The sequence below is a fragment of the Protopterus annectens genome, chromosome 1.part1 (genome assembly GCF_019279795.1).
Source record: "Protopterus annectens isolate FY-2018-M chromosome 1.part1, PAN1.0, whole genome shotgun sequence".
NCBI lineage: Eukaryota > Metazoa > Chordata > Ceratodontiformes > Protopteridae > Protopterus > Protopterus annectens.
The window spans coordinates 1,824,582,226-1,824,604,477 of record NC_056726.1 but is presented as its reverse complement, the minus strand read 5'-3'; the positions used below and the strand labels follow the sequence as shown (position 1 = coordinate 1,824,604,477).

Sequence of the window (22,252 nt, the reverse complement as noted above, 5' to 3'; positions counted from 1 at the left end):
AGGCTTAAAATGGCTTACTGGGGCAGTTAGCCTAGTACTAGTCTATGAACTATTTACTAGTCTATGAACTATTTACTATTATACCATGACCCCCCATTAATATTCCAAAATGTGCACGCTGATTGGCCAGTGTGCACATTGTAAATCGAGTTATACTAATGGAAAAAGGTCCGGTCGCCCTCACTTTTTTCCGTTAGTATAACTCTATTTTTAAAACACTGTCTCGCTATGTTAAATGGGTTTAACGTAGAGAGACAGCTTTAAAATAATCAACGGAGATCTCTGTTGCTTATTTTAAAGCTGTCTCGCTATGCTAAACCCATTTAACATAGCGAGACAGGTTTTAAAAAAAACAAGCAACAGAGAAAGCAAGATCTCCGTTGCTTTTTTTTTACTGTTTCGCTATGTTAAATGGGTTTAACATAGCAAGACAGTTTTAAAATAAGCAACGGACATCTCCGTTGCTTATTTTAAAGCTGTCTCGCTATGTTAAACCCATTTAACATAGCGAAACAGTAAAAAAAGCAACGGAGATCTTGCTTTCTCCGTTGCTTTTGCCCACAGCTCTGATGTACTGTGCAGGCGCGCAGTACATCAGAACTGCCGCGGATGCCAGACATCTGCGGAAGGGCAGCAAACAGGCATTATACTATGCCATTATTTAAGAAAAGTAATAGTTTCTTTTCTTAAATAATGTCATGGTATAATAGCAATACCCACTTCTGGGTGTGGGTAATGCTGTATTTACCCACGGTTGGCTTTGTTTGACCAAACCACGCCAACCGTGGGTAAATCCAGCATTACCCACACCCAGGCGTGGGTTATTGCTATATGAACCCTAGCCCTGCCCCCTCGAGCTAATGTGCCCAATATGTAATGAATATTTATGAGGTCTGCAAAGATGTCTCATGAATATTAATTTTTGATTCCAACATGGCACCGTGTGTTGGGTGGCGGGTGGGGGGTGCGTGGGACTTGCCACTGCGTATCCGGGGAGGTACTGTTGTACATCAACACGATGATAAGTTATCTCTGTTTAATGCAATATTTAAAGGAAATTTCAGAAGGAAGAAATATATGAGAAGCAGACATAAAAAAAACTCTTCAACACTGGAACTTTTAGAGGAGACTCAAGAAAAAAGGGCATGAATTATTAACATGGCACTTAATAATTACAAAGAAATGGATAAGAAAGTGCATACATGGAAATATAATATGTGCAGTGAAACCTTTGCATATAATACAAGGCACATTAGTAATGAAATAGCAGAATTAAGTTAGAAGGCAGACATAAAAACTAGACTATAAAAAAAGGTCTGGCTAGGTCAGAAGAATTTCCCTGCTAGCAAAGCAAACCTTTTGAACGTATGTGTAAACCTCAAAGACGTTTATGCACATGTGTGTAGCTAGCATGTCACACCAATTCAGAAAAAGAAAGGGTTAACATAATTAGTTAGTTGGAATGATAGCTTTAGCTGAGGGACCCACTGTCAATTATTCTGATCCAGCCCATACCCCTCAACCTCTTAGACCAAGAAATCTGGACAAAGCCATCAATAATGGGGGACAAAGACTGAAAAAATAAGGACACTTTTTAAATACTGCTCTTGCAAACTTAGAAAACCGATAGAGTAAACAGGTTTTGCTTTAGAATACGTTTTCTAAAGGGTATGAAGTCTGAAATTCAAATGTTTGACCCAGTACCTTCCCAACTGTAAAGATGTTAGTTTTAATCTAACACTTGCCTATGATATATTTCATTGATGTATAAAGTGTACTCACCTGTCCCACTTTGGGCAGTTGTGTACTGCGAAAAAAATCTAAAAAATGGCAAAAGTCCCGAGATTTTGGACAAAAAATATTTACCAAGTTTTCTTTAATACTTGCATAACACAGTTATTTATTTATTTTTTTTCTGAAACATCTAAATGTTATAAGAAATAGCATAATTAACTCACATGCTACAAGAGCAAGTTTTTATTTTGGCAAAAAAGTGAAGTTCTGTCCTTTACACTGGCCGTGGATATGTTTAGTCCTTCAAAATCTCAAACGTTTCTACAAAAATTGTCCCACTGTGGGGCATTTGTAAAGGTGGCAATCCTTGCGACAAAGAGGTGGTAGGGTGATTAATTAATCAAGAGTAAAACGAGATCAACGCTCACTTAATGTATAAAGCGACGAAACCTCCCCTCCAAAATTACACTTAATGTTATAATGACATTAATTAGTTATATAGACTTTTTACGTCAGAAAAAAGTATATGAATTCACATTCTCTTGTTCTGTCAGCAGTACTAGTATTTTTAAAGCGTGCCTGATTAGCCCCTGATTATTCTGTATTTGCCCCTGATATGTTAAGAACTATTGCCCTGATTATTTCTGGATTTGTCTCTGATTCGTTGAGAACTACGGTGCCTGATTATTTCTGGATTGGTTCCCAATTTGTTGAGAGCTATGCAGTGTTTCTTTTTTTTTCTGAGGGACTGAATTACTGTAAAAGGGCTGTCGGTCGAGACAGTAAAGTTATTTCTGCTTACACGTTTCCATGGCTATTTCCCATTCAGCTTGTAAGTAACGAAGGTCTTGATTGGGCCATGTTGCAATGACATGGCAACGGAGAGGAGCGTCTAATAATTAGTCGCAGGCCATCATAGACACAGAAAACAACATTAAAAAGGTTGTATTGAACAATCATAGAACCGCAGGGGAAATCAGTTTTACAAAAGGTTCTGAGTAGGCAGAGCAACAGGATGTCGATGCGGACGCTACCCCTGCTGTTTATCAATCTGGGAGGCGAGATGCTGTACATCTTGGATCAGAGACTCCGAGCCCAGAATATCCCCACCGATAAAGCCAAAAAAGGTAAACTGCAAGAAAACTAAGGTTTAATTGTTAGCTAGTAGACAAGAGTGTAGCTAGGTATACTCGCTGTACTCAAAGGAGTACATTATTTTCTGAGCATCTCTTGGGAACTTCATCACTCAAAAAGCACAGAATGTTTACAGCCGTATAAATGAAAATTTACATTATAGAGCTATACAAATAATGCTGCTGTAAAATCAATGCGCCTCTTTATAAAAAAAACAAAACAAAAAACAAACAAACAAACAACTTTGCACTGTTGTAATTGATAATAGTTAAAACAACATGTCCAGTTCCTATATTTTGAGGGCTGAGCACCTCTGTAAAATGATAGGTGGGCTGTGGCAACAATATTAGGTTTGAGTATAAAATGTAAATTTCAGGCTACACTCCTGGTAGTAGAAGAATAGTTATTGTATTTGCATATATGTTATTTTTTAAAGTCTGATCCTCTGAAGGCAGTACTGACTTTTGGAGACAGTAGGAGCTATCTAGGGTTGCCAGCTTTTCAGATGCCCAAAGTAAGATATTTTTTATGGACATGTGAGATTTTGGAGGACATGCCATGCTCACAATCAGTGTAAGGGACTGAACTTTTTTTTTTCCAAATAAAACATCATTCTTGAAGAATTTTAGTTGTTTATATTGTTTCATGCAATATCAAAGTGGTTCATATACCCGACAGTTGTTTAAGCAAATGTTAGGGGAAACATAGGAATGATTTTTGTCTTAAAATCTCAGGATGTTTGCCTTTTTTTTTTAAGACATTTGCCATTTTTCATATTTTTGTCCAGAATACAGCTGAAAAACAGGGACTGGCCTGCAGAAAGAGGGACATGTGTCTATCTTACAGCTATTATGTATCACTTCTAACTCATTGGTGTTTTCCTAAGTCTCATTTAAAATGAATGGACATGTTTAGGTGAAGAAAGTGTCTGCAAGGATCATGTCTAGTGGTGTAAACATTGGCTGTAGGTGATTTGGTCATATTGACTAATATTGATCTGTGACAGCGACTGCTTATACTAGGACATACCATCACACTTCATGTGGATGGTACTGACTTGACTGTCACCCTGATGGGACTGTCAGTTAAATATTCTACACTTTTTTATTGTTATTCAGTTTATTTCTTGAAAATGTTTAAGAAGGTTAAACTATAAAAAAATGGAAACTCTGTTGGAGATTACTGATTTAATGTCAGTGATAGTCAGCCACACACATTCAGCAAGGGGACTGCTGCCCCCTTGCACCCCCTTCTTTTCATAGTTTTAATTGCCTTGTAGTCTTTTTGTGGGGTTGGTGTTAGCTCTGGATGAACATTAGGCAGTTTTTTTTTCACTTTCAATTGATTCACGCAAACACTTACAACTTGAAAAATGAAAGGGCTGACACAAGGTTTTGCCACATCACACCAGGGGTGGTGCTTGCTATTGAGCATCCTGACATGTCCTAATATAAACAACTGCTGATGTGGCACACCAACCCAATGTAGAAATAAGAAACAGGGTTGTTGAGTAATATTCCCATCTTTTTGTGGCTTGACTGGCTAAATGGCTTGACTGGCTAAATCAAGAGAAGCCCTACAAAACACAGCCAATGTGACAAATCTGCCAATGGCAACAGTGACTTTTAAAATGTTCAGATGCATTTCTTCTTTCTTGACTGCCTTTCCTCCCATTATTATTCAGTGTTTTTGCCTTTTAAACCTATAGGTCTGCTTTAGCTAATAATATTCTCCTTTTCTCATGTAATGACTGGCCAAATCAATAGAAGCCTTGCAAAAAATTAAAGAATGTGATAAATCTCTAAACTGCAACAGTTTGCTTCAAAATGACCAGATGCATTTCTTCTTTCTGCTATGCCTCTTTTCTTGTTATTGATACGTGTTTTACTTTTTGAACCAATAGCTCTGCTTCAGCTAAACCTGTTTAATTCTGCAGTGTATATTTTGAAGAGGCAAGCCACTTAAGCAGGAAATGTTGTTGGTTCTCAACTGGGAAGAGGTACTTGTGCTTAATGGATTTAGCTTGTTAATTAACCCCAACAAGGAATTAAAAATAAAACGTAAACAAGGACAAAAAGCAAATGGGCATCACTTTCTGGAATCTAGTTTATGAACATATAGAAAAACTTCTGTTGCAAAAGGACATGAAAAATTTTAAAAACAAAAAGCCCTGAATTGTAGTCTGAGAGCTGAGTTGTAGAGTTAAAGCCGTGTGGTTTTGTGATAAAATCTCAGCAGTACATAGATGTTGGCCAACTGTAGTCATCAGTAGTTAGAAGAAAATTAGAACATAATTAAAAAATACTAGAAAATTTGGCATTTTTCTTTTTTTCTCTTTTTTTGGTAGGACACACGTGATAAACCTGCTAACTCCTTTTTCTTGATTCACAAAAAACAACAATCCAAAAACACGCTTCTGGCTCCAAGCAGTCAGGTGTCCGGGTACGACCTGCTCTGAGGGACAGTGTCAGGTGGAGAGTTTGACTGGGATGATACACCTCGCAAAGAGTAACGCAGGTGTCCTAAGGCAAGCTCAAGGAGGACAGAAACCTATTGTGGAGCAGAAGGGCAAGAGTTCACTTGACCTTGATTTTCAGTATGAATACAGACTATGAAAGCAGGGCCTCAATCCTTCTAGCCTTTTGGGTTTTAAGCAGGAGGTGTCAGAAAAGTTACAACAGGGATAACTGGCTTGTGGTGGCCAAGCATTCATAGCGATGTTGCTTTTTGATCCTTTGATGTCAGCTCTTCTTATCATTGTGAAGCAGAGTTCACCAAGCATTGGATTGTTCATCCACTAATAGGGAATGTGAGCTGGGGTTAGCACATTTCGACACAAGTCAGTTTTACCCTACTGATGATGAGTTATTGCGATAGTAATACTGCTCAGTATGAGAGGAACCATAGGTTCAGACATTTGGTGTATATGCTTGGCTGAGGATCCAATGGTGTGAAGCTACCATCTGTGCAGTTATAACTGAATGCCTCTAAGTGAGACTCGCACATAAATGTAATGATACTACAGTGTTGCAGATCTCCAGTTGGCCAGGGATAGCTGAAGACAAGGTCGGCGAGGAGTGCCATTCATCACTGGGTCGAAGCGCAGATGGAAGTGGGCTGCCTCTCTCCAGCACTGCACTGCATGTTCGTGGGGAACCGGGTGCTAAACCGTCATACACCTAGAACTTTATTAACAGAAGTCAGGTGCTTTCATCTCTATCAATGAAAGACTTCATCAGGAGTTCTGATGACATGGAATTGTTTGCAGTGTGTTTTTGCATTCTCAGTTTGTAGTTTGCAGCTTTTTGAGCCTTTATTGGATTCCCCTTTTCTCTATCTAAACAATGTATTTTGCAAAGAAAAGGCAATAGATAGCTGACATCCCTGCTGAAACTCCTCTCCCTTGAATTAAATCAAGTAGTTTTTCAGCTGTTGCTGATGGCAATATATATTTAATGTTAAGAGAATTTTTAACAGTGAATAGATGTTGTGACAATAAGAAAATTCAATTAATATGTAGTCTTTTGGAGATTATTTTAGAAAATAATGTATGTGTATTTGAAAATGAATTTTATTTGCAAAAGGTTGGTGTAGCTATGGGCACTGCATGTGCAAATAGCTACGCCAACTTGGCATTGGTGTGCTGGGAACAACTTTCTATATTTACTGATAGTAACCCCTTTTTTGCACAAGTGTTGTACATCCGTTTTGTTGATGATGTTTTAATGTTATGGAATGGAAATGACAATGAACTTAAGAATTTTATAGATTATTTACATAGTACTACTGAGTTTTTAAGATTTACATTTAATAGCTCAGATTTAGAAACTGACTTTCTTGATGTTAAAGTCAGAAAATCTGATTGTAATGAAATTATTAGTAGCATTTACCAAAAACCTACTAGGAAGAATGCATTATTATACAAAACAAGTATGCATCCTAGGCATATTCCTAGAAATACACTGAAAGGACAGGTATATAGAGTTCTGTGCCTACATAATAAGGACGATGATGTTAAAGCAGCCCTTGCAAATTTGAAGTCAGAGTTTTTAGATAGGGGCTATGTGACAGGAGAGATGGACAAGACCATCACTGAAGCATGGAAATTAAGAAATAGCAGATGCAGACCTTATTTTACAACTATGACAGATAGAGAAGATAGAAATACTCATACTTCAGGCACTAATAATTTTCGAGCAGTTTTTCAATATTCTAACAATGTTAATGAAAATACGAAGATTATAAAGAGAAATTGGCATTTACTTCAAGAAGTACCAGAGTTGACTAATATAATCAGTGAAACTCCGTTATTTTCTTTCAGGAATAACAAGTCTTTAAAACAACATTTATGTTATAGAACAGAACCTAATATATTTGATTTTTCTACACGTGTTGGTACTTTTCCATGCAGACGTTGTACTGCATGTAAATATATTCATAGCAACAAGACATTTATTCATCCTCTACGTAAATTTACTATAACCAGTTATAGCTATGCTGATTGTAGGACTGCTAATGTTATATATTTTTTGTTTCTGTCAAATGTTTTGCATATTATTTAGGAAAAACTAACAGGGTCCTGAAAGACAGGATCCTTGAGCATGTTAGAGATAATAAATAATTGTGAAGAGACAAGTGCACTGGCAAATCATGTTAGAAAAACTGATTCGTCTCATACTTTTAAGTTTTTTGTTATTCAACATGTCCTCTTAAATATACAGGGAGGTGACTTAGAAAATACTACAGAAAGCATAGAACAAAAATGGATTCTTAAGTTGAATGCTGAGAAATATTCTGGCTTGAATGGAAATAGTTACTTGAAACCTTTTTTTAAAAGCCAGACCATTGAAGCAGTAGAATTATTATATTATTATATTTTTTAAATATTTTAACAAATTCTTTTATATATATTTATAGTAATGTTTTAACCATTTATTAGTATATTAATGCATATTTATTTGTTTTTATGCATATTTACATTTACATATATTTAATGTTACACATTTATAAGCATTGGAACATGTGACTATTGGATTGTCAGCTGACTTTACTGCATCTTCTACATAAGCTTTATTATGTTAAACTACTTTGTCTGAAGCAACTAGTGTGGTTGTGAAAGCGCTAACCATTTTTATTTTTGGTTTGAATAAATGTATGTTTGTGTGTTAACTTGATGCATTTTATTTTATTTTACATATATTTAATGTTGCCAACCCATCAGTAAATGTTTTTTTGACTGTATAAATTGCTTGATAAAGATGAAAATTGCTGAATTTTCTGAAATTAAAAAAATATATATTACTATAGCTGAAAAAATACACTAATACTGTATCTTAAAAAGATATCTCCATGTCTCAGTCCATCTTTTGTGGCCCTCAGACTGAGGTTGATCCAGCTCTACCCTTACATGGACGAGAGTTAATCCAACAAATTGTTAGGCTACTTTGGGATTTTGTTTGTATTGAAGTGTGATATCATCACATCAGAACAAAATTTGTTTATGGGTGCTGTTCTGGATGTAGAGCAAGAGATTTTTTTGACAAATGAGAGACCGCAGAACTTGGTGTCTGTTAGATTTTAGCCAGGCTATTCTTCATCATTCTAGATCTCATGTCAACCTATGATTCTGTCATTGTTTCCTTTATGTTCACCTGTGTGAATGTTTGCAATTCATTTCTTTTTTTTCCTTCATCTAGTGTACTGACTTAGGTGATTGTGACTTGGGCTGGATGAATGATGAGCTGGCCCTCTTGTTCAGTCCAGGCGATCTGGACCTCTTCAGAGATGGAGTTGCACATCAGTCTAAAATGTTGCTGGTTGTAACTTTTGCAAGGCATTCAAAATTTGTCCTCCTTCCCAAAAGACACAAAACTATACTGGTGTCAGCATGGCAGATGTATAGCAAATAAGTTTATTTACTGTTGATAATAGCTTTTCATTGCTTCATGCTTATGTGTGAAAAGATAAAGCAGGCAGAAGCCAAGGTAACCCTGTATTTATTTTAGAATTTTAACATTTAGTAGAGTATAATTGAATCCTTTCTGTAATAGAGTGTATGTGTGTTGCTGTCTTTAATCACAGTAGGAAAATGGGTAATATTATATAAACATTTTTATGGTAAATTGTAATAGTTCTTAAGGAGTTTGATCAAACACCTATATTTTATGAATTTAAATGCCATCCATTATTTATTGTTGTTTGTTATAGTTAATAGTAACATTGTAGTTTTGATCATAATGATTAAGATTGGTAAGATTCCTGCATTAGAATTGTAACAGGCAGGACTGGACACAAAAGTTGTATAATAATTAAAATATGATATGTTGGATACTTGCATTTAAAATGTGTATATATTTGGTATGTTTGCTTGATATATATTTTGATTGCAAAGTGGGGATCTTTCATGATGGTGTAGCAAAACTGAAAAGATTGATTCTGCAATTTAGATCTCCAAATGAATAATGCAACTGAAATGTAGTACTATGTGGAGATCTATTACATTGTTACTGCACTATTCAAATACTGAAATGTGTAGGATTACTGTGCAAGTCTGATTATCAATAGACTGATGTGTTACAGGTATCATAATGTTTATTATGTGTTGTATGTTTCGTTGATATGATACTAATTGTTAAATTGAGATTTCTTTTGTCATGATTATATATTAGTGTTGCATGGTTAATTCTGTTGAAGAGACCTCCAAGGGCGAGTTGACCGTAACTAGGTTGGAGTATTGTTATTTCAAAACTTAGTAAAGATCTGTTGATTGTTACTGTATTATTCAGTGATGGAGATTCTGGTAGCTCACTTGGATGTCAGTGAGTATAACTTTAACAAGGTGTTAGAGTGTCGGCATTAACAAGTCTAAAGTAATGTATAATAATACGTTGGAACATGTAAAGAAAACATTTGTCACTATTCTGCTAAAGAGCTGATTGAAATATTGGCATTTTATTGTTGGTATTAGTAAATAGATACAATTGTCAGACTACTAATGGTTTAAATAATATTGTTAGTAAGTTTAATGTAAGATACAGTAATATAGAAGGGTATAAGGGTATAAAGAAGGATGTATGTCGTGGTTGCATAGATATAATAGAATGATAAGTCATGCAGGACTGTTGAGAGTCCCTTTCTTATGAGACTGAAATGCTTGCTAATTTTGAAAGGAAGTTATTGACATTTTATTTATTGTTTGAAGACTTGTAAAGTGACACATTTTTTCTGTAAGGTCCAGAAAGTTCAGACAATTTTATACATCTGACCTAAAGCAGGGTAAATGGATACTTCTATGGGTCATCTGTCTTTTAATATTATTGGGTGTGTGTGAATGAAGTGGAATGTGATGATAACTGCAATTTGAAAATGAAGAAGTATGCCCTAGTGCTAATCAAGTTTGAGGCTTTTATTTTTAAAATGCCAGTATTTTTGTAAATTCAAGGAGTATGGATTTCATTTGCCTTTCCAGAAGGAGGTGCAGTTGATACCATTAAGGAATTTCTTCCTTGGCCACCAGTTGCTTTCCCATGGGCTGACAGGGCTAGTTTTGGAGAAGTGTGACTACATATTGGCTGGTTATGACTGAGTGGAAGTGGATAATTTTTTTATTTGTTACTTTTTGAGTTATGGTGAGTGGGAAGCTTTTCTTAGTGAGTGATCAAGTATTATAAATATGTGGTTTGAGTTTTGAAGGTTTTATAAAGTTTTGTGGCTATGGATTATTAATTTTATGATCATGTTAGTTGATTAAAACATGGTATGGATTATTGTAAGATGTAGTGTTTTATCATGGGCAGTTTTGATCGGGGTGAAGTGAGGATGGAAATAAAAGATGCGAGTTTCTCAGCATTAAGTAGTCCTAGTGCAACAGACCAGGAGCCTGCGTGCTGATGGAGTTTGGTACTTTCAACCCTATGGTCTGCAAACCAAGGTGAAGATGATATTAATCCAATGCTTCCCTGCACCCCAAGTATGCATACACCAACTCCACAGTCAGACACAAAGTTAGAGAAGGGAGACCTGTCCCACAAGACAGAAATCACTGCTGGCATGCAGTTAGAAATAACACTGACAGTGAAAAATGGGAATCGGTATTCTGTTCTTTACTGTATTACAACTTGGGCAACTGATTCTCAAGCAGTTAGTTGTTTTTCACCTTATATAAATCATTATTTGCCAGGGTGATAGCTTGATTTATGATGTAATGATGTGATTTATAACAGGTTCACTTATTGAATTATATTGGGTGTTAACAACAATATTTGACTAAAGATGGTGCAGGAGGGGAAACATGAGGTGGTAGAGCCAGATGGATGGTTCTAAATAAGTAACAAGTATGTATTGATTAAGGTTTCCCTGGTCATATTGTCCTTGTCTCAAAGGTATTCCATGATATGTCTTAATAATGTACTAACCGGAAGAATTCTATTTGAATAAATGCAAAGTTCATAACATTCACTTATGTTGATTATTGTTATGACTTGAACCAGCTACTTTGGTGAATGTAAATTAAATAAATTGTTTCAGTATATGGCGACATTTTTTCTTTACATTAATGGCTTAAGAAAGGTGTTTTTTTTCTCATTTTTTAGCAGTTTTATTCAGAAGATAACCAACAATAACCACATTGATAATAGTCAGTCGCTAAACTTTAGCCTGTCCTGGTCTTCCAATAAGGTCTGTGCCACATTTGCAGGTAAACAATTATTTGGCTTTCTGCTGAAGTTTTAAAAAGCAAAGAATATTTTCTTTGTGTCTGCGCTTACTTTTTTTATCCATTTAGATCTGCCTTCTGCAGTGCCAGTTCTTCTTCTTTTTTTTTTTTCTTTCATTTTATTCACAGTTTTGATTTGGTTTGAGAAATCTATGGATCTGAAGTTTTCCAACCCACCCATTCATTGTTGTGCTTTTTAAGATTTTTGTCTTTTACGATGACTGCCTGTGTTGTAAATTTAGCTTTAGAAGCTCAGCCCCATCTTAACTCATCAACTGATTTTACCGGGCACTGAAAGAACAAACTGAGAAGGCCTTCCCCTTAAACTCTTAGTCTGTGTTAGCCTCTGTTTCATATCATCCTACTCAGTTAGTAGACACTGCAATATTCAGTGTCACTCCCTTCTTTCCATCTTACTTTTGAAATCTGTAACATCTGGGACTAGACTACCAATCACAGGAGAGTTTGGGAACTTCTTTTAAGGAATCGGCTTGAGTTTGGGGCTTTTATTTTGCTCTTGGTCTGAGAAGGAACAAAGGGACATTATAATACTTCTCAAGACTGCTGTTGTATTTTCAAATTCTCAAGAGAGAAAGAAAGAAAAGATGTGCATTTAGAGAACAAAATTAAGTGTTCTAAGTAAGGGTGAATAACTGGTTGTTTCTAAGTTGCAAGCTTGTGGAATTGTATGCAGTAGCACAGCTAGGGAAGGGTGAGAGGGGGCAATTGTGCCCCCAACACTTTGCTCCTGGGGCAGTCAGCCCATCTCGAACACTCTTTAATGCAATACTGTCTTGTCAAACCTGAGTGATGTAGTGCTCCATGTGTGGTCTAAACTGTAGCAACATCTTGCATCATTGTAGCAGTTTGCTACAGTTTAAAAGTAAAACAAATTTTTTTTTTTAAACTGAGCACTGTAGCGCTCTGTGCAGGAAAGGTATAAACTGCAGCAACTGTTTGTTACATTTGTAGCAAGTAGTTTGCTGCAGTTTAAGCAGAAGTAAGTTTTTTTAAAGTAAAAGATGAGCCATAGTGCTTTGTATAGGCAGGCGTAGCAGCAATTTGCTACAGTTTAAAAGAATAATTGATTTTTTTTTTTTTTAAATAAAATATGTTAAAGGAGGGTTGGGGCAGGGCACAGAAATGGGACCAGAATTGCTGGGGCAGGAGGAGGCATGCCTTGTATCTGGCACTGGTTCACAGTATCAGCCAGGGGTGCTAAATGAACCAGTTACACTTCTGATTGTATGTATAATGTTGTTGTGTCTTTCTGCTTTTCTCGGTTAGGGGTCGCCACAGCGGAACTCCGGTCCGCTAATGATTGGCAGTTGATTTTTACTTGCTGAGTTGCCAGCCCTAACGCACAACCTTCAATGAAGGTACGCCCATTCACGCATGTCTCCACGCAGAAGACGCTCCAGCTGAGAGTCGAATCGGTCAGCGTCTTACTGTGAGGCGACAATGCTACCTAGAAATACCGGCTTGTGAGCTAGTTAAGCTAGAAGAAAACAGATTATTTTTTTTTTTAGTTTAAGTTCAGGGGGACTGTACAAACAGTGTCCCACTACCATAAATTAGGCAGTTGAGTTTCATACATCTGGACACAAAGGAGACCCTCTAAGTTGCTGGAAGAGCACCCTCCCCACATTGCTATAATGCAACAGCCAATCATTTACTCTTATTTACAACACTAACCTTTTTCTCTAAATGCACTTTTCCTCTCTCAAAATAAGCCATGCATTCCTTTCTCCTTTTCTATCTTCTTTCCTTATTTACTTTCTTTGTTAACCTTGCTTATTTTCTTTCTTGCAGACAGGATCAGCAGTTTCTTCTTTCTTTCCTGAACTCAGCATGTTTCCACTGTTTTTTTGTATGTAAACCATTTCATTTTTATATTTTACATTTTTCTGTACTGCGACTGAACCTTACCTATAACAAATGATCTGTCCCTCTGCTAGAAAGGTGCAAAATGACTGTATCATACATGCTCTTGCATACGCATCTCACTAGATTTGTGCTGGTAGGCCATCCCCCTCTAAGAAGCATCAGGTGTTACAGCCTGAAATATGACCCACCAACGTGTGCAGGCTTAGCTGTGTTAGTCATGTAGTTCATCTGTGGTATCAGAATGTCATTACAGTAACCAGGAGTACTCATCAATAACTTAGTGGGGATCCTTTGTGTTCAAACTCTGTCTGCATGCCTGGGAAGAGCTGCTGAGAAGACTGTCCTAGCTGTTAAAGCATTCCATGAACAGGAAAGCATGTTTTTTGTCCATTTTTTAAATACTCAAGAAAATATTGCATCTTCTTACTAGCTTACTTTTAATTATACCAGGTTTGTTTGTTTATGTATTTATGTATGTATGTATGTATGTATGTATGTGTATATGTCTAACAGGAAAGTCCACTGGGTAATACCCATTTTCAGTGGAGGCCAGGGAGAAAAGCTCCATTTGCTTATACTGCATTATACTAAGTTCCAGTTAAACATTTATACACAAATCTTAGTTAAATTTATACGTTCTAAGATTTTACACAAGTGGAAGTTACTAAAGAGAAAGCCCACATGTAACTTAGTGGATTGTACAGGCAGCAGTTATGTATAAAATTTGATCTGATGTCAGTTTTCATTCTATCCTCAATCTCAGGTCAAGTGCAAGAGGAAGCAGGTACACTGTTTCCTAAGACAAAGGATTGGTGGACTTCCAGTCACCTCTCTGCTTAAGGATTTCAAGGATGAGACCATGGGGATTCTTCACCCTCATCAAAGTCCGTGTCTTCCATGATAGAGTCTTCTTGAAAATCCATGTGCTTTCTCTTATACTTCTTCTTCTTCCTAGGCACCTCCTCAGTAGGGTGTTCTGAGGAGGTATCTGAAGAAGAGGGGGCACCCTGCTGGGAAACCTGAGGTTGTGGAAGAATGAAAATGGACAGCACAGATTGAACATTATGGTGAGTACATAACTTCCTTTTTAGGTTGCTCAAAAGCATTCTGCATTTTGAAAACACTGGTCTCGCTCTTCTAACAGAAAGGAGAAAAGTGAAAACCTAATGTAGTATTTACATACGCAGAGCATTGTGGGATATTACTGCAGATGCCAAACTTTTCTCAGACTTTTTCTTGTTGCCCCAGTAAGGATACAGAACCGATAGTTGCCTTCAAACACAGGTTAGCTATTAACCAAATAGACCATTGCAAAAACAACTCTCCATGAATGTAATGAGATTTATTACACTCGAGATGCTGGTTCTCAGCAACCAGTGGTATATTTAGTAAGGAGTATTCCATGATCAAGAAGGTTGTTTCTGTAGGGTGATGTTCTTCTGTTGTACCCTTTTGGTTGATTGGGCACCGGGCTGGCAATTCAACACCATAAAACTCCACTGCCAATCATGAGTGGACAGGTTATCTGCTGTGGTGACCCCTAACTGGGAAAAGCCAAATCAAGAAGTCTGTGATTTTTACAAACTATGGGTCACTTGGTGTGTTCAGTTCCCTAAACTTCAAATAACAAAAAAAAAAAAAAAAAAAAGATGTTTCTTTTCTTCTACAAGCTCCTAATTGAGTAACAGACAATAATTTACCCTTATTTAGAACACTTTCTATTTTCTCTAAATGCATTATTTTCTTTTCTTTCTTTCTTTCTCTCTCTCTCAAAACAAGCCATGCATTCCTTTCTCCTTCCTTTTCTTCTTTCCTTACTTATTTTCTATGTTTCTGTTGCTTTCTTTCTTGGCAGATAGGATCAGCACTCCTTTCTTCTTTCTTTTCCATACTTAGCATTTTCCACCGATGTAGCCATTGCGTTTTTGTGTGAAAGGCATTTCCTTTTAACATTTTTCTTCACTGAGGCCAAACCTTATCTATACCAAATGATCCAACCCTCTCCTGGTAAGGTTCAGAATGACTGTTTCATATGTGCGCATACACACCTACCTTATTACAGTAATGCTGGCAGACCACTGCCGACTAAGAAGCATCAGGTGTTACAAGCCTCAAATATGTTGAAACCTAGGTTTGCTACTAACCACATGTACACTGTTGCAAAAAAAATTCTCCGCCCAGATAATGAGATTTACAACACTGGAGGTGCTGGTTCTCAGCAACCTAAAGTGTACTTAACTGGCAGGGGGAGTACCATTATCAGGAAAGTGGTTTTCTCAGGGAGAGAGTCTTCCGTTGTTTACTTCAGTTTGCTTGACTCCTGTTTTCCCACATATGGAAACTCAACTGCATAACTTATGGTAGTCCCCTGAACTTAAACTAACAAAAATAAAAAAAAACAGATCTGCTTTTTTAAGTTGCTTATCTCACAGGCCAGTATTTCTAACCAATATTATACATACAATTTCACATGCTCCTTACTCAGCAACACCAATCATTAACCTTTACTTACAATGTTTACTTTTTTCTCCAAGTGCACTTCTTTTTTTTCTCTTGTCTCTCTCTCTCTCTCTCTCTCTCTCTCTCTCTCTCTCTCTCTCTCTCTCTCAAAACAGTCCTTGCATGCCTTTCTAATTATTTCTTTACTTTCTTTCTTTCTCGCAGACAGGATGAACGTTCCTTTCTTCTTTCATTCCCAAACTCAACATGTTTTCACCAGTGCAGCTACCAAGTTTTTGTGTGAAAATCATTTCCTTCTAACATTTTTCTTCACCATGGCTGAACGTTACGTATTCCAAATTATCTATTGCTCCTGTAGTAAGGTTAAAATTGACTGTATCACATGTGTGTGTTTGTGTACTCCCCTCACTAGAATAGTGCTGCCAGACCACTCCCACTAAGAAGCATCAGGTGTTACCAGACTCAAATATGACCTAGGCCTCCCAACATGTGCAAGCTTGGCTCCGTCAATCACGTCTTTCATTTGGAGAATTGGAATGCCATTATGGCAACCAAGGATACTCTTTCTATAAGTTAGAGGGACTCCTTTGTGTTCAAGTGCTGTCTGTATGTCTAGGAAGAGCTGGTGAGCAGAGCATCCTCGCGGCTCAAGCATTCCATGAACAGGAAAGCATCTTTTTCATCCATTTTATTTCTTAAAATGCCAAGAGATTGTAGTTTCTTATTAGCCTATCGGATAACTGAAAGTTTTAAAACCACAAACAAGTAATGGAGTAATGTTTTTAAAAGTATGAGAAATTTTCTTAGTTTTTAAAAAGGTTTTCATACGTAACAGTATTTATACATAAATGCAACTAATTTTAAATGTATTTTGTATGGTTAGTTTGTTGAGGTATCATTACATTGTTGCTAATTTTTCAATCAATTAATTAATCAATGTAACGCACTTGCGCTATAAAGCATGGTTCTGGGTTTCAACCTATTACACTTGGAAAAAGCCCGATAAGACCGGGCGAAAGCGCTTGTGAACATTTCGTTGTACGTTTTGTGTTCTTTTTTATTAAAGCAGTCGGCTTGGCCGAATTTGGATTACCTTAACCATTGGGAGTACTATTATTCAGTTCAACTGGACTTGTTTATTGTGCTCGTATTTTTTAAGCTACTGGCAGTTGGTTGAAATATTTCTATTACAAACGGAGTTCTCAGGTTTTGGACCTGAAAGGTTTCTCCATTACTTGTTTCTTATTAGCCTACTTATAATTACATCAGATTACTCAAAAGTACTCCACATTTTCAAACCACTAGTCTCTGTCTTCTAACAGCCTGGAGAGAGGTCAAAACCTAATACAAGATTTATGTGGACAAAGCATTGTGGGATATTACTGCAGATGCCAAACTTTCTCCAGACTTTTTTCTTGTTGCCCCAGTAAGGATACAGAGCTGATATTTGAATTCAACCCAACTTTGCTACTAACCACATTCACAGTTGCAAAAGCATCTATCCACCTAAGTAGTGAGATTTACAAACTGGAGCTGCTGGTTCTCTGCAACCTAAGGCATACTTACTTGTCAGGGGGAATATTGTGATCAACAAAGTGGGTTCTTCAGGGGAAAAGGTCTTCCTTTGAGCAATTCCCTTGGGGTGATTTCTGTGATTTCCAAAACTGTGAAACTCAAATGTATAATTTTATGGTTATAAATGTAATCTAGCATAAAAACAGATTTGCTTCTTTTCTTCTAGCTTGCCTTGCTCGCAAACCAGTATTTCTAACTAATATTAGACATAAATTCCACAAGCTCCTAACTCAGCAATAGTCAGTAATTTACACTTACTTATAACACATAGCTTTTTCTCCAAATGCACTTCTTTTCTGTTTTTCTCTCTCGAAAAAGGCTGTGCATTCCTTTCTACTTTCGTTCTTTTCTTCCTTCTTTTATTACTTTTTTTCTTTTTCCCTTACTTCCTTATTTTGTCGCAGGCAGGTTCAGCAGTCCATTCTTCTTTGTTTCCTGCCGATGTAGCTATTAGCTTTTCATGTGAAAGCCTTTTTCTTTTTACATTTTTTCTTCACCATGGCTGAACCTTACATCTGTCCAATGACCTATCCCTCTCCAAGTAAGGTGCAAATTGACGATATCATACATGTAAGTGAACACCCAATCACCCACCTCACTAGAATAGTGCTGACAGACCACTCCCCACTAAGAAGTATCGGGTATTATTAGACTCAAATATGACCACAGCCTACCATGTGTGCAAGCTCAGCTATGTCAGTCTCATATTTACTGGGATATCTGAATGTCATTATGAATTCTAGGAGTACTCCTTAAGGAATTTTAGAAGGGCTTCTTTACATCACTGGAGCTGCTGGTTCTTGGTAACCTATGATATATTTGTCTGACAGGGGGACTACCGTATTCAACAAGGTGATTTCTCTAGGGTGAGGGTCTTCCATTGCACACTTCAGTTGGGTTGATCCCTTTGATTCTACATAATTTATGGTAGAAAGGTAAAAAAACCAGATGTGTTATTTTTTTATTCTGGCTTGGCTAGCTCACAAGTCAATACTTCTAACAAATATTATACATACAACTCCACAAAATCCTAACTCACCAACAGCCAATCATTTACCCTTCTTTACAACACTTACCCTTTCTCCAAATGTACTTCTTTTCTGTCTTTTTCTCTCTCGTAAGATAAGCAGTGCATTCCTTTCTCCTACCTTCTTTTCTTTCTTTGTTTCTCTTGCTTTCTTTCTTTCTCACACCAGATCAACATTCCTTCCTTCCTTTCTTTCTTTCATGAACTTAGCATGTGTCCACCAGTGCAGCTATTAAGTTTATGTGAAAGCCATTTCCTTTTTACATTTTTTTTTCACTGCAGCCGAGCCATTTCCTTTTTAATTTTTTTTTTTCACTGCAGCCGAACCTTACCTATGCTAAATGATCTAGCCCTACCCTAGTAAGGTGGTAAATGACTGTATCATAGATGTATGTGCACACCCACCTCTCAAGACTAGTGCTGACAGGCCATCCCCAACTAAGAAGCAAATTATTAAAGGTTGATGTTGGAAAATGACAGACATTTGATTTCAGACTTCATACCCTTCAGAATATTCATGCTATTGCAAAACCCTTTATTCTGTCAATTTTCTAAGTTTGTAAGAGCAATATTTAAAAAGTTTCCCTATTTTTGGGCCATTGTCCCACCATTATTTATGGCTTTGTCCAGATTTCTTGTTGTAAGTGGTTAAGAGGTATTCACATACGCCAGTGCAAAAAACAACTCGCCACCCAGGCAGTGAGGTTTACAACATTGGAGCTCTTGGTTCTCATCTACTTTTGTCATAGTTACCAGGCAGTAGGAATACCACATTCAGGAATGTGATTTTCCAAGGGTGGGGGTGTTCTATTGCAAATTTTGATTTGTTTTGTTTCTTTGATTTCAGAAATTGTGGTAACCTGGAATGTATAACTTTTGGTGGGGGGCTGAATTCACACCGTTTCCTGAACTTAACTGGCAACCTAGGGGTAACTCTCCATACAAAATCCTAGTGTCCAGATCGTGAAACTAGGAGAGAGCCAAAGCATGGCTTCAAAAAACCAAACCCTATTTTGGCTCAATTGTCCAACTCAAAACAAGCATCCCTGTGTAGAGTGTAAATATCTTGTGCAAATCACTTTTCAAAATAATTGATTTGCTAAAAAATACAGCAAAGGCACCAGAAAAATGCTACGAGCAAAATCAGCATATGCGTGCATGCATGCACTCAGGTGGAATGCACTCCTTAAATCTCAGGTCAGGTGTAAGCAAAACAAACAACTGAAACCTTAATTCTCAGTTCAGGTATGAGTGAAATAAATAAGCAGCATGCGGTTGGTCATACATCAGGCACTCCGAAGCCAGGTGTTCAGATGGCATCAGGAAGACACTCTTCGTCCAATAAAACTCAGCAGATGTACTTCAGTTCAAGGCTTTTTGAGCCCATGCTTTGGCTCTTTCTTGTAGTTTCACAATCTGGACACTAGGATTTGGTACGGTGAGTTACCCCTAGGTTGCTTTAATCCCTCAGACCCTTTGTTGGCCGAGGGCTTTACTCACAGGTCTTGGCCACCTCCCAATTTTTTGAACTTAAACTAGTGAAAAAACAGATTTTTTTTTTCTCCCTTCTGGTTTGACTAGCTCACAAAAAGTTTTTCTGGCGAATGTTATGCATACAATTCCATAAGCTCTCAACTCAGAAACAGCCAATCATTTACCCTTAGTTATAATGCTTCCCATTTTCACAAATGCACTTTTCTCTTTCTCGAAACAGACTATGCATTCCTTTCTCCTTCCTTCTTTTTCTTTCATTACTTCCTTCCTTTCTTTTGCTTTGTTTCACACAGGATTAAAAATCCTTTTTTTTTTCCCCCAAACTTGGCATATTTCCACCAGTGGAGCTATTAAGTTTTTATGTGAATGCCGTTGTCCTTTTACATTTTTCTTCATGACAGCTGAACCTTATCTATGCCAAATTATCTATCCCTCCCCGATTTAAGGTGCAAAATGACTGTATCATACATGTGCGTGTACGAATACACTAGACAATCTCGACGTACTGAAATGTCGAAAATTCAGTACGTCGAGACCGAATAGTGGAAAGTGCAGGTAACCAAAACTACACTATGCCGACTCCACCGCTATCGTGGTGTGGTGTTTGTGACGTGTGGTGCGGTTTGTGGATTTATCTGGGGTTTCAGGTAAGTATTGTGTGTTTGAGGATAATGGGTAGGGATTTTAGTGTGTGTAAGTGTGTGCGGTGGTGTTTGTTGTGTGTTTAGTGCGACCTCAGAGTTAGAATATATAAGTAGGGGGGTATGGAGGGCACAACCCCCCACGTGGGGGTGTGGGTGGTAGGTTGTTTGTGTTGTTATGTTTGTTTAGTTAGTTAGGTAGGTGTGTGTGTGAGTGTGAGTGTATGTGTGTGTGTGTGATTATGTCCTGGTTTGTGTGTGTGTGAATGGTCGGGATTGTAGTATTCGTGATTGTGGGTTTTCGTGTATGTGATTTGTTCAGTCTCGAAATACTGAAATTCAACATTTCAGTATTTCAAGATTGTATAGTAAATCCGCATGCATACCCACCTCACTAGATTACTGCTGGAAGACCATCCCCAATAAGCATCAGCTGTTACCAGTCTGAAATATCACCTGGGTCTACCAACACACGCAAGTTCGATCAATCACTTATTTCATTTGGGGTATCAGAATGTCATTACAGCAATTGAGGGTACTCTTTCAACAACTTAGTGGAGTTTCTTTATGTTCAAATGCTGTATTTGTCTGGGATGAGTTGCAGAGCATCATAGCTGCTCAAGCATTCTATGAACAGGAACACATGTTTTTCGTCCAGTTTTATAGATGTAGGAAAAGATTGTAGCTTCGTAATAGCTTACTTATATTTACATCCGGTTACTCCAAAGCACTCCACATTTTGAAAACAGTAGTCTCTCTCTTCTAAATGAAAGGAGAGATGTCAAAACCTTATACAAAATTTACATGGACAAAGCATTATGTAATATTACTGATGCCAAACTTTCCACAGACTTTCTCTTGTTGCCCCAACTAGGATACAAAATGTATGTTTGCATTCCAACCCAGGTTTGCTACACATCCACCATTCAAAAACAGCTCTTAACCCAGATACTGAGATTTACAACACTGGAGCTTCTGGTTCTCTGCAAACTAAGGCATACATATTTGGCATGGGGAATATTATGATTAAAAAAGTGGGTCCTCAGGGTGTGGCTCTTCTCTTGCGCACATCTGTTGGGTTGACTCCTGTGATTTCCCCAACTTACTTATAATTGCATCAGGTTACTCAAAAGCAGTTTACATTTTGAAAACTCTAGTCTCCGTTGTCTAACAGAAGACAAATCAAGATCTAATGTAATGCAGCATTTATATAGGCAAAGCATTATGAGATATTACTGCAAATAATGAACTTTCATCAGACTTTTTCTTGTTACTGCAATAAGGATACATTGCCATTATTTGCCTTCAAACACAGGTTTGCTGCTAACCACTCTCCACCCAGGTAATGAGATTTACAACACTGGAGCTGCTGGTTCTCAGCATCCCAAACTATGTTTTTTTTGGCAGAAGAAATACAATGTTTATGAAGGGTGTCCACAGGATGCAGGTGTTTCATTGCAAATTTCAATGTGGTTGATAAAAACATGTCAGTTATGGTTGTGGGGAACTGCGTTAGCAGGGAACTGTGTTAGCAAAGTCTCCTAAACTAACAAAAAAAAAAAACAGCCAGTATTTTTATCCAGTATA

At 37.3% G+C, this 22,252-nt stretch overlaps 1 protein-coding gene, 1 non-coding gene and 3 pseudogenes across 2 annotated transcripts in view; all 5 read left to right on the top strand.

Annotated features, from left to right (window-relative positions):
* Positions 1-2,453: 2,453 nt before the first annotated feature.
* OSCP1 (organic solute carrier partner 1) overlaps positions 2,454-22,252 on the top strand; it is a 789,745-nt gene continuing 769,946 nt past the window's right edge. Inside the window, exon 1 of the mRNA XM_044084814.1 lies at positions 2,454-2,861. Within this exon, the coding sequence (XP_043940749.1) occupies positions 2,750-2,861 (112 nt within the window). The 5' untranslated portion in view covers positions 2,454-2,749. The remainder of the gene's footprint in view (positions 2,862-22,252) is intronic.
* Positions 15,699-15,840, top strand: LOC122816977 (annotated as a pseudogene).
* LOC122817100 lies at positions 17,487-17,663 on the top strand (annotated as a pseudogene).
* LOC122817082 lies at positions 18,319-18,466 on the top strand (annotated as a pseudogene).
* LOC122817134 lies at positions 19,276-19,438 on the top strand. Its single transcript, XR_006367152.1, has one exon. It is a non-coding gene; the product is annotated as a U1 spliceosomal RNA (small nuclear RNA).